Source organism: Myzus persicae, unplaced genomic scaffold, assembly GCF_001856785.1.
Source record: "Myzus persicae strain clone G006 unplaced genomic scaffold, MPER_G0061.0, whole genome shotgun sequence".
Taxonomy (NCBI): domain Eukaryota; kingdom Metazoa; phylum Arthropoda; class Insecta; order Hemiptera; family Aphididae; genus Myzus; species Myzus persicae.
The window spans coordinates 43,891-56,908 of record NW_019104445.1 but is presented as its reverse complement, the minus strand read 5'-3'; the positions used below and the strand labels follow the sequence as shown (position 1 = coordinate 56,908).

The 13,018-nt window shown below is 27.3% G+C and overlaps 1 protein-coding gene, 1 long non-coding RNA gene and 1 pseudogene across 2 annotated transcripts in view; 1 reads left to right on the top strand and 2 right to left on the bottom strand.

Annotated features, from left to right (window-relative positions):
• Window positions 1-998: 998 nt before the first annotated feature.
• On the top strand, window positions 999-1,283 carry LOC111042218. Its single transcript, XR_002605411.1, has 2 exons — window positions 999-1,156; window positions 1,228-1,283. It is a non-coding gene; the product is annotated as an uncharacterized LOC111042218 (long non-coding RNA).
• Window positions 1,284-1,537: 254 nt separating this feature from the next.
• LOC111042221 lies at window positions 1,538-2,579 on the bottom strand (annotated as a pseudogene).
• An 8,971-nt stretch (window positions 2,580-11,550) lies between these two features.
• Window positions 11,551-13,018, bottom strand: part of LOC111042219 — a 3,158-nt gene continuing 1,690 nt past the window's right edge. The window contains exon 2 of the mRNA XM_022326764.1: window positions 11,551-11,967. Within this exon, the coding sequence (XP_022182456.1) occupies window positions 11,658-11,967 (310 nt within the window). The 3' untranslated portion in view covers window positions 11,551-11,657. The remainder of the gene's footprint in view (window positions 11,968-13,018) is intronic.

Sequence of the window (13,018 nt, the reverse complement as noted above, 5' to 3'; positions counted from 1 at the left end):
TTGTATACTGACTGTGGGTCCTAATCCACACTGTGCATTTGTTATTCACTAAATTTTCTGTACAAGAAGTTTGAAAACTTTTAATAATCACTAATCTTTCACTATGGTCTAACAATGTCGTGTCTACATGTCACTGGTGCACTTGTTGTAATTGTCATGGATATGAATAATGATCAATGATAAGAATAAATTTGACCATCATGAATCAACTTGGTTTCACCGAAAACACTGTATCATATTTATTTAAATTTATACATATTACAATCTTAATTTTTTTTCTCTTTTTCATGTTTGGTACTGCTTTGTTATATCCCCGCCATCCATATAACAATAAATACATCATATAAATATAAAATAATGAGTTTATTTATTGATATTAATCCAATAATTCGATGACTGGTATATTGATAATATTTAAAAATTAAAATTGAAAAATGGAATAGTAATACTATTAAAACAATGATAAAGTTAAAATGTTTAAAATTATTGTTTCTGTGATTCCCAAAATTCTGCTATATCTTTTAAGATGGTGTCATACGGATCACTATTGTTTAGTTTTGATTGCCATTTAAATTCCACCATGTAAAAGTAAACAATTTCTGTTAGTACCTATAAAATTCATTTTAACGATACACAATATACAATCAATACATACTGTGATGTTTGATCAATATCAGGTTATTAGAGGTATAATTGATTATAAGGTAATTACCTAAAAGTAATAGTACATATTTTCCTTTGAATTATAAACATAATATCATTATTTTAAATTTATACGATGTATTTATTGTTATATGAATGGCGGGGCCATAACAAACCAGTATCATATATTCAAAAATAGTCTAATATTTTAAATATGTAATATATTTTATATTTTAAAAATATATAAATTTTCCAATACTTAATGTGATTCACCAAAAATATAATTGCAACCCAAAGTTTGGGAAGCTCTGCTCTATACATTTCCTTTGATTGTTTTTAATTTTAAAATCAGGCCCTGATAGACCTAAATAAGCTCAGGAAAACTACAGGCTTACTAAAACACTGAAATTTAACAGTCACAATTTTAATATTTTAGGTGTTATTTGACTATTTATATATAAGTGGATTTAGCCAAGAAGAGTTCAAAGTAATTTCCAGTTGGCCTAGAAGAGATGTGAGTAAAAATAACTATATTTTGTTTTATTTAATACTGTTATTTAACAACTAATTTAATTGTTTTTATAGTTAACAACACTAGGTGTAACTCAAACTATGAAAGAACTAAATTTGTATCCACAAGAAACATTAACTTTGGAAGAACGATAAGTCTCTTAATGTAAATGCATGAATGTATAAATTTATTTATCACTAAGATTTTTTTTTTATCAAAAATAAATACGATATTGTTTTTATTATTATTAAAAATTATGATTGTATGCTACCCAGCTTTTCATTTAATATTAAAAATTATCAAGTGTTATATTTTATTTAAATTTGGTAACAGTAAAAAAAAAACCAAATGTTGATGTAATTCTTGTTTATTACAAAACTATAAATTAATATTTAAATCTTCATTTTCTTTCAATTATTATTTCAAAATTATATAAGTTTTTCTTCAAAACTAGTTTATACTACTGTCTCCAAGATGTTATGTTGCCATTGTCCTTTAATACTTGTTTCAATGTTAATTGTCCTTTAGATAGCTTTTTTTTTTTTTTGAGCAAGGTTAATAGTTGAACTTGGTCTTTTTCTTAAATTATAATCTTCAAAATTATTCAAACGTAATTTTTTCTCTAAATCTTTAGCCACCAAAAAATCATTTTGTTGTTGAGTCCACAAATCATTCAACGCTGCTATTTGATCAATGCAAAATGTACAAGGACCATTTGTGGTTAAGTTATCTTGTAAACGTCCACAAGTACAAGTATCCAAATTTTCATCTTCATCTTCAAATATTTCAGATGAATCTATAGTTGAAGAACTTGTGCACGGGTCTGAAGGAAAACCTAAAATGAATTTATTAAATTAAAAAATTGAATTTCAATTTTTAAAATATTCTTACTTAACAATGATTTATTAGGAGATTGAATTTCACATTGTGTACTGGATGAAGATATAGTGCTAGATAAACTACAGTTTTGTGTATTATTCAATTGCACTTCGGAATTATTTTCAGTCGACTTAGCTAATCATACATAAATATATAATATTATAATTTATTAACATTACGCAGCCATTTAAAAACTTCCAAAACATTTTATCGAGAGGTCCTTTTGTAATTTGTTTTTTATGGAAAAGAAGTTATAAATATACTTATAGTCATTTTATTTTTTATATTATACATCTAAGATTTAACTCACTTCAGAAACTGATTTTCTCGTACAAAATGTTGTTTCAGTCGACATCTTGAACATAAAATCATTTGTTTTTTCAGAAAAAAAATATTATTTTAAAATTTATTTCCTCACCTGGTTTTGTTATTTTGTTACCGTGGGTGCGAATCGTCGCATTTTTATCTCTATGTATAAAGGAAAATTACTTTAGGAATAATCAACGCAGAGCCGAACCTATTTGAGTTAACGACTTGACATTTTGAGGATGGATTAATATTATAATGTCAAGTTCCACTAAGAAAAGATTTTTCAAAACTTTGATTTTAAAGGGCTGAAATCTGCAAAAATAAATTGTTTACGTACACATTGCATATCTATATACATAGTTTATACTTTTATAGCACGGTGACCTGTAGATAAGTAATCAAACAGCACTAGTTTAAATTACAAATAACATCCTAACAATATATTTTAAGATATAATACAATGTTTATATTGCATTACTATAAATGTTGACAATAAGTATTGAAGTGAAATTTAAAATTAAATAGATACATAGACTAATCATTGAAAATTACTTACCGAAATAATAATGTTCCTTGATGGAGTTTTACCTAGTGTATTTAATATTTATCCATACCTACGGGAGGATAGTCAGCTGGATCCTGAATCTTATTAGCTAATTTTTGGTGTAATTCATCCACCTTGCTGATACCAGTAAAATGTTACTGTCAACTGCTTTTTTATATGTACTACGGTAGCCATCACAGAATATTAAATGCGTAACCTAAAAATCAAATTAGGACAAATTAACAAAAATTGTTTTGTAATTAATAACTCAGCTTAATATACACTTTTTGATTGAATGTTTTTACGACTTCAGCACCTAAATCAATAAGACGTTGACTAATGCAGGTATCACCGCGATCATTGTCGATTTTATAATCAACAAATGCAATAACTCCTAAATCATAAACATTTGTAAAATTTTTAATTTTTTTTGGCACAGAACATAAAAATAAAAAGTACCTTGTGGAGCTAACTAATTACGAATATTAAAAGGCAAAAAAAATCTCTATTTTTTTGGAAAAAAACCAGTAAGTAAGTTGTAAGTAGATATATAGTATTATTTATGTAACATATATAAAAATTAAAAACGATTGCGAAGAGTTACAGATGAACTTATGATTAATTCTAAAGATTTTTACTTCTATTATTATATTTTTAATCACTATAAAAATTTTGGGTGGGTACCTAACTGTGTTTTTAACTTAAGCTAGTAGGGGTTTACTAATCCATAACTGTATTTATGTAGTTAAGAGGATGTCAGAGAATTTTTTCTCTTTTTGACCTACGCACAACGTTATGATTATTATCAATATAAATCATTATTATGAACATAAAATTTGCTATAGCATATTTTGTGCGTGTGAGCCAAAGAGAAAAAAAACATGCGCTGTTATTTTAATTTTAATCGTTATTTATAAATAAATACAATATACCTACACAAAAGTTTGTTCATTTAAATTTTTTTATTTATATAAAAAAATTATTTAATGTAGAAAATCATCGAGAAAATCTTATAGGTATTAAACGATTGATCCAGACCTACCTATTTAGTACTGAACCAATTTATAAGAAGCTTGACATAATGTAGAGTAGTACAAATTGTTGAGTAAAAGAATCAAATTTATCAAAATTATGAACCTGTATTAAATATTGTATTGTGACATTGCTGTAGTTCTGAGATTTACCCTGATACTCAGTAACTGTTAATTTCAAAAAATATGTCAAAACTCACTGATAAAATTCACAGTATTACCATGTATATAAAGATAATTCAACTCTAAAATTGAACTCTAAGAAGTTAATTTGACAAGGATTTGTTTTATAATAAATACATAGATTTAATACTAATTGACAGAGCATGGTAGTACCACCGGTGAATGTGGATAACATTGATTGTGTTGTTCTACACTTCTAAGCAGTGAGTATACCCCCACCAGATTTAAAAACAAAAACAGCATAAACATGTAATTACTGTATTATATCTATCGTGATTCATGAAAATGTTAATATTTCTTACAAGTGTTAAGTGTTTCTTGATAGAAACATAGAATACATTTTGTGCGAGTAACTTGTCTGGTTTCTGATTTCAAAGTATCTGCCTATTGAATTATTGTAATAAAACATAACAACTTGCCGTCACCGCACCACCCATCACTACCAGCAATATATGCTTCGTTATTAGTATAAGTTCTACGAATAAAATATAAAAAATATACTTAATCTTAATGAAACATCTTTTTTAGAACTTTTTGAGATTTCTGATCATTATCATCCTCCTCGATATTTATTTTCGACTCATTTCTTATGGTTGTTCTAGAACTGTCTTGTAAGTGTTTTGTGAGGTTGTCAGTTAATACTATTGAAATATTACTCGAACTCGTCCTGGCACCCATTAATGAGAACAATTCTTTTTGCGCCTCGTGCATTGTTTTCATGAATTTTGCCGTGGGAATAAACACTCTTTTAGGTCTAGTTGGAGTTACAAATAATAATTCTTCATAAGGTAATTTCATTTTTCTTTTGATCCTGGTGTCTTCCTAATCGATTTGTTTTGAACCTCTTCGTTACTGACGCACTCTTCAGGTATGAGCTCACCAAACAGGCCTCTGTAACTTTCCAACGATATTTGTGAATCTAAAGTCACTTCGATATCAAAATCTTCGCACAAATCTAATGATGTTTCATCTGAACCGTCAATGTGTAGTTTCCTTTTTTTACAGCCACTGACTCGTCGAGACGTAATTTTCCGCGACATAATCGTAGTTGTACACTGTTAGGCGGTTTTAGCTAAATAATAATATTTATTAAATCAAGTCATGTTACACGAACATCATTACCTTATTCTGCAATTGAGTTTTTATTTCCCTCTTGAATATGAGATGTGTGTGCACTGATGAATTAAAATACGTTATTAATGTAACAAGAAACATTAATAAATATTTATTTATAATACATTTATTTAGTTATTAAATAATTACTTTTGGGTATCTACAAAATATGAATATTTTGTGAACTTATGTAAAACTTCTGTAACAGAATTTTTCTCCGGAAACTCAAGTGTCTAAAACCAAGAAATCAATACTAAAATGATATAGTCATGACTTATAAAAATAAAATGTAACTTACTACGTTTACGTGGGTTGTCTCGTGAACTGAGCGATCGAAGTCTAAGGCGTCCCTTAAAATAAGTGGTATTTGAAATTTGCTCAACTCATTTGGAAAGAGCTCAAATAAAACATTTTTAATTAAATAGATAACTAACTCAATTCCTAACTTAATTTTTTACACTGTTTGTTATAGGTACCCTTGAACAAGGAATAATGTTTAATTCACTATTAGCAACAGCTTGAACAGCTACTTCATCTTCTACATCTGGAACTGGAACAGTTTCATTTTCTACTTCTAGAACTGCTTCGTGTTCTAAAACTACGATTTCAGTATCTTCTAAAGCTGGGATTGCTAAATCTTCTAAACCTGGGATTTCTCCGTTTTCAAAAACTGGGATGGATTCGATTTCTACGACTAGGATTGTTTCAATTTCTACAATTGTGTTTTTTTTTATTCTCTACAAATGGTTTTGCAGGATTTTCAACATTTTTTCTGGGCCTGCCTAGTTGTAACAAAAAATTGCAATGAAAAATACGAAATATAAAATAAATATTGAATTAAAATACAAACCTCTTTTTCTTGGTTGTGGTTTTGATGCATCATCTTCGGCGGTGTTTGAGTTTTTCGATTTTCATTTTCGACTTTATACAATATGATAAATATTTTTTTTAATAAATGATGATAAGTGATGAGTAGTTATAATTTATCAATTTCTTACCGTTTAGATACTAGTCTTTCCTTATGGCCAATATTAATTTCATTTATTTCGAACACTTCATCCTGATCATTCCACTCATCCCATTTTGCTCAGAAACTTATATAGTGTATATAGTATTGAAGATTACCTTCATCCGTCACTCGTCGTTTTGTGCACTTAGCTTCATAGAGTAATCCGTCATCGTAGGCAAACATTTTGTCACTTATTTAAGAATAAATAATTATAGTTTAGAAATAAAAACTACATTGTATTTATAATTTTAGAAACAATATATTTTATAAAACAAATGAAAAAATTCAAATTTTGGGATTCTGTGGATATCGAGACTCCCATAAGAGCATTTATTTCTGGAGCTAAATTCCGGGAACCAAAAAAAATCTACTTATCTCTAATGAACTATCATCTTAATATAATTATTAATTATTAATGTAATGACTAGTTACTATTGAATTATATATTCTTTTTTTAAAAATACTATATTATAATATTCATGGTCAAGTGTACCAGTATACATATTAATATCTGTTTTAAATTTTTATTAGTGTAATTATTAATTAAAAATAATATACACAGTTAATTAGTCATGGAAATGAAAAAAAGTGATTTATAATTCTTGTTGTTATTTATGTTTTCATTACTTCCTTCCTATTATATTATGTATCATAACATATTATATAATTGTTGGAATTTATTTAAATACAAAAACAATTAATTAAATAAATAATATACTGGGACACCATTTCAATGACGAAATTATGCTAAAGTCATTTATTATTTCAGTTATTTATACCTATATTTAGTCTTATGATCATGGGATACATATTATAATGATAGTAACTCTCCCACCCCACCATTTGATAGTGAAAAGCACATATCTAATGTTTTTTATAATATTAACAAAATATAAGTATTATTAATTAATAATACAAATTACAATTATTATGAGGGTACCTCCTCTAATTGAGCCCATATAAGTTTATATGTAATATATATAATATATTGTTTTTAATTAAAAATGTTTATAAAAAAAACATACAATCTTATCATGTGGCAAAACTATATTTGATAATTGTTTATTATATATGATAAATATTATGTTAAGGAAAAAATATTTTTAAAATAATAAATAAATAAAATTATATTTATTAAGATGTTTTTTATATTCCTTTAATATCAAACTGGTAGTTAAACAACAATATATAAACATTAATATCATATTATTCATTATTTAAATATGACGAAATCCAGATAATGAAATAATGTTGAATATGAATTTCTTCAAATTTCTCATTGCTTTCTGGTTAACATTAATTGTCTGAGAAAATAGGTAGATGATATCGAAATATGGTCGGATGATCTAGTATTGTATACACTATACAGTGTTGATTTTAATGGTAGGTGGTGAGCTTTATATTGAAATTCAATATTTCAAGGTTTAAGCTTTTAAATTAATAACATAATTAATACTGCAACATTTTAAAATTCATACATTGCAACATTCTCTATAAGAGACATTTTTGTCAGCAAAAACTGAGTATGCTCTATAACTTAATTACCCTCATTACTCATATACTATACATATTTTATAATTTTGTCTGTGAGAAATTGACAATCCAATGGTCTAATTTCATGTTCCGCAAACAGAATTCAAAAATATTTATACCTATTATTACCTACATTCTGTGTAATTTGAATTTGATTCTAACTTGACTGGTAGACATTAGTTCATTAATTTATGAATAAAATTATAAAACCTTGAACGTAAAGTAGTTACCTGCAATCTAAATCATGAGCATTTTCAATTTGTTATGTTTCCTTATATCTTTCTTAAAAATGAAAATATTGTAGAACAGCCTAAAGACAGTTAATGTTAGTACATTTAAGTTTAATAATAGGTGTTCGCGCCGTCGTCTCCGCCACTCCCATACTAGTACATCACACACACAGTCACACATAATTTTATTGTCCTTTTATTATATTGTTTTTATTTTTGTATTGATTACGTGATTGTGAATTATTATCTAATGTGTAGATTATCATCGCCGCCGTGCCGTCTGCGCGATTATTATTGTTTGACACATCGGCCGACGGCACACACACACACACGCACACAACATAATTATTTTCTTTATTTTTATATAATTGTCAATATTGTGAATTATTATATAATATTATGCAGATTAAAGGGCTATCGCTCGCCGCCGGATCGGCTGGCGACTATTATTTAACACGGCCGCCGTAATATTAACCATTCGCGATCGTACCTTTTTCGTTGTGGTTACGAAGTGTCAACGCAAACGCCTTTAGTTTTTTTTTTATATATTTTTTACCGGTTAATATCGCCGATTGCATTTTCTGTTATTGATGGCGCCGATCGCCTCAAAGGTGCGTTTTTCTTAATTATTATATTTTCTAGTGCAAGCGCTAATCGCAACCTAGAAAATCGTATAATTAAATTTATATTATTATTATTTTGCTGCCGTGCGTGCTAATCACCGCGGACGTCATATTATTATATTTTGTAAGCGGAAATCGCCGCATTTTTATTATATTTTGTAAGGGCAAATCGCCGCATTTTTATTATAATTTGTATAGGCGTAATTCGCCACCTTTATTATATCGTGCGCTAATCGCCGCGACCGGTCCTTGTTATAAAATTATTATATTATTCTGCCGAGCGCAAATTGCCGGTGATTTTCCTATTATATTGTTGTATGTCGATTTTATTTATTTAGCTACAGGACCAGCTGGCCAGTCTGCGCTCCACAAACTGTGAGTTTTTATTATTATATTATTTCTTCATTTATTTTACATACTTAGTTGTTGGGCCAAAAGGGCCGTAGAAATATATTATACTGCAATAGCCATAAGGCCTTTGATTTATTATTTATATTATATTTTTTATACCTTGGTGTTACTGTGGTTTTTACATATTTGTAAAAACTATTATTATTAATATTGTGTATTATACAGCAACTCATTTACCAGCAATCGTGTTTGCCTTTTTAACGTTAGTTTTAAGTTTTACACACACACAAATATACACACATACACACACCACCCACATACTAGCGCTCACAGGTTTTGCTCGGTGACCCTGTCCAACTCCTGTTGGGTGCTATATATACATTATACACACTTACAAAGGTCGGTCGGTGTGTGCGTGCCGTTACGCAAAAAGTTAGGTAACCGGGCGCGCGTATTACTATCTTATGCTCCCGGCCCGTACAATAGGTAATTCACTTTATAAATTAAGCTAACAACACACAATTGATTCTGCTGAAGTCAAAATTGATATATTTTACATTTTGTAGGACGGAGACAACACAGATATGAATATTGTCATCTTAGGATATTACAGCACCAACACCTCTTTTTGAACGGTAGTGTTTTTTTATGATTTGAAATTACCTTAAGTGTTTGAATGAGATTGTAATTTTTGATTTTTTTTTTTATTAGTTTTTTTTTTTTTTTTTTTTTCTTTTTTTTTTTATAATTTTTTTTTTCATTTTTTTTTTTTACAATTTAGTATTTACATTTTACAATACATACAACACTGCGGCCAACAATAAATATTACCAGGTATTTTCAAAACTTACAATTCTTAAGTTGGAGAAGTTAGCCACAGTCAAGGTTAGGTTGTTTTCATCATCATATTATAATTATTATTAAGAACACCCAGCAAGTATTAAGATGTTTGTTCTCAATACTCAATGATAGATATAATAACACGCACATTAGCATCCTAAAAATAATACAGATTCATTGGAATGTTTTCTGTATCATTACTTGAAGGAGGTTCACAATCAAATTGGATACAGTTTTTAATTTAATAGCTACTGTTCTAATACAAAAGGTGTGTAAGTGGCAAAACAATCTGTGTTAGGTGCACACAGCACAAATTAACTACAAATTGTCCGTTTTATTTTGTGGTAGAGATATAAGTGAATTATTTGTCAGACACTGTGATCTGGTAGCAAATCCATTATAAATTAAAAGGTAAGAGGTAAAAGTACACTTTTTAAAGCTTGATTGTAAAAAATTAAATAATTTTACTTACAAGGCACCTTGTATATTTAAATAATTGACTGCTGCAGATAAATAAAAATATTTTTTTCAAAACACAATGACCTTGACCTTAAGAGGATGCCTACCCTACCACAATGTGTTATCTCCGTCTTACAAAAGTACAATATAACTGTTTGATGGGGACAACAGATAGGGATAGAACCACTCAGGCTGTAGTCCAAGCCAAACAACCAATTCTTCATGCTCTCAAGAGAACATTTATTGTGCACCATCATTTTTATTTTTTCAATATCACAAATACAGAAAAAGTTTTTACTGTATAAAAATTCATTACTTCAAGCTTGAATAATTTTTTTTGTATTTGTGATATTGAAAAAATAAAGATGATGTGTTGCAGAGTAAATAATTTCCTCTTTATAATGTGCAATTTGGTTGCTTTTCTTGCACTATAGCTTCAGTGTTTCTCTATCGCAAGACAGTTTTTGGTATTTTGTATGTTAGTACGACGGAGACAACACATGCGGGTGTGGAGTCCCCCTAATGACAATGTTCATATTCTATATGTGTAGCTTGTTGATGAGATTATGATATATCCAAAATAATTACGACTCAAATTAAACAAACATTTTGATATCTAGATGTTGAATTTTGTTTTAGATTATACTAAATAAACAACACAACACATAAACATAAATCGTAGGATAGGGGGTTAATAAAAAGAATATCCACACACACAAAAATATTCTATTAAAAAAACATTTAACTATGCCAAAGATAAAAGTCTTATAATTCAATAGATTAATAATAAATATGTATTGAAAATAAAACATTCATTTTTTTTATGTCAATTAAAAAAGGCCTAAAAGAAGTTTGTCTGATTCAAAATTACTTTTATATAAAATAAAACCTGTCAATAAAAATAAAATATCCAAATTAAAAATTGAAGATCGAAGTGTCCATTATAGACAGGAACATTGGAATGGGACAGATTTCACTGTACATAGTAATAGTTTTGACTACAAATAACTCAACAATAAAATTCATATTTATAATATATTATTGATAGTCAATTTGAATACAATTCACACAAAATAATTAACTGCCTTATGAAATTAAAAATTTTGAACATTAATATTTATAACATAACAACCTTAAATTACAATAAATAAACTACAAAATAGTTAAATATAAATTTTAGAATGAGGAATTCTTAAAAATGATATATATCCGAATTAAAATAATGTATAGATGATAAAAAAAAAAAAAAAACAATTTTGACAAAGTAAAAATATGTGTAAAAATAAAAAATGTTTTGTTTTTCTCCTTTAGTTTTAAAGACTAATTAATATATTTTGTACTAACCAGAATGTTTTATTTTATTAAATTAGGAATATTTATTTATGCATAGGAATGAGAAATTAATTTCTTTGCTCATTAGGAACAAATCTGAGTAGAGGTTCAAAAAACTGAATAGCTATTTGAGGACATCTATGGTAGACGACAGTTGCTTCAAGTAGATCTGCAATTTCTGCATTTTTCCATGCCATCAAAAACATTAGTTTTCCATTCACTTGAACTGCTCCAATAATATGATCTGGTTCAAGTCCACGATCAAAACCAATTGCTTCATCATCATCGTCATAAAAAAATAGATTGAGGCCCAAATCAGTAGTTTGATTGAGGCCCAAATTAGTAGTTTCATGTTTAATTTCATGCTTGACTTGAACTCTGTAAAAATAATGTTTTTAATTATTACCTAGTCTACAATAATCAACTTAAGGTTGTAAATCTTAGTTATTAGTTATAATATATATGATTCATTCTTGATATTCTATATGTTTTAACCTACTATGCCGCGTCCATACACATACTAAATACTAAATAGAAAGCAAAAACAAAAGTTCAATTTTTACATAACAGACTGGACTATACAAGGTGTAACATATAACCTTAACCTGACAAAAAAAAAAAAAAAATGATGGTACCTTAATGTAGAACAAAATTTTATAACATACCTATGAGTAGAAAATAATTTAAGAAATATACTCATGCCAGCAAATTTCCTAAAATTATATTTAAAATAATGTTATTACGTCCCAAATAAATTTAATCAAAAAAATATTGATATTTGAAAAATTCTAAAAATAAACTACTCGACTTAAATAAATGTTTTTACCATCAAAATTGCTCTTATAATCAGATTTACAAATTGGTTTTTTTAACTTTTCCAAAAAAACTTAGTGAAATTTAATTTTTATATTCAGTGTTAGTTGCCCTAATACCGGGCAGCTACCAGCGTTGCCCTTATATTATATAGCTCTATAAAAAACCCCTTTTTACCCCGTTAAAAGTCTAATTTTAAAAAATCCTTTCAAAAAATAATAATAATATTTACAAATGATTCTAATGATTTACATCATTAATACACATATTGTTATTAAAAATGTTTCTTTAATTAATTATTATGCATATTATCATACTCTTAGTCTTGAATTTATTATTTAAATTAATTTATATAATACTTTAAAGTGTATTTATTATTTTCTATTTTCTATTTTAAAAATTATTATTTGCTTTTATTTTAATTTTTAAATTAAAATTATGTTTACAGTATGTATTTTATACATGTATGATTTAAGCTACTACTTTTAATTAAATAAATAAAAAATGTTTCATTACAATATTTGAAGAGTATATTATGAACTTAGTGGTAGTATATGTAAAACAGAGAAATATTGCAACCAATTAACAAATAAGTATATACTTATATTATCTGGAC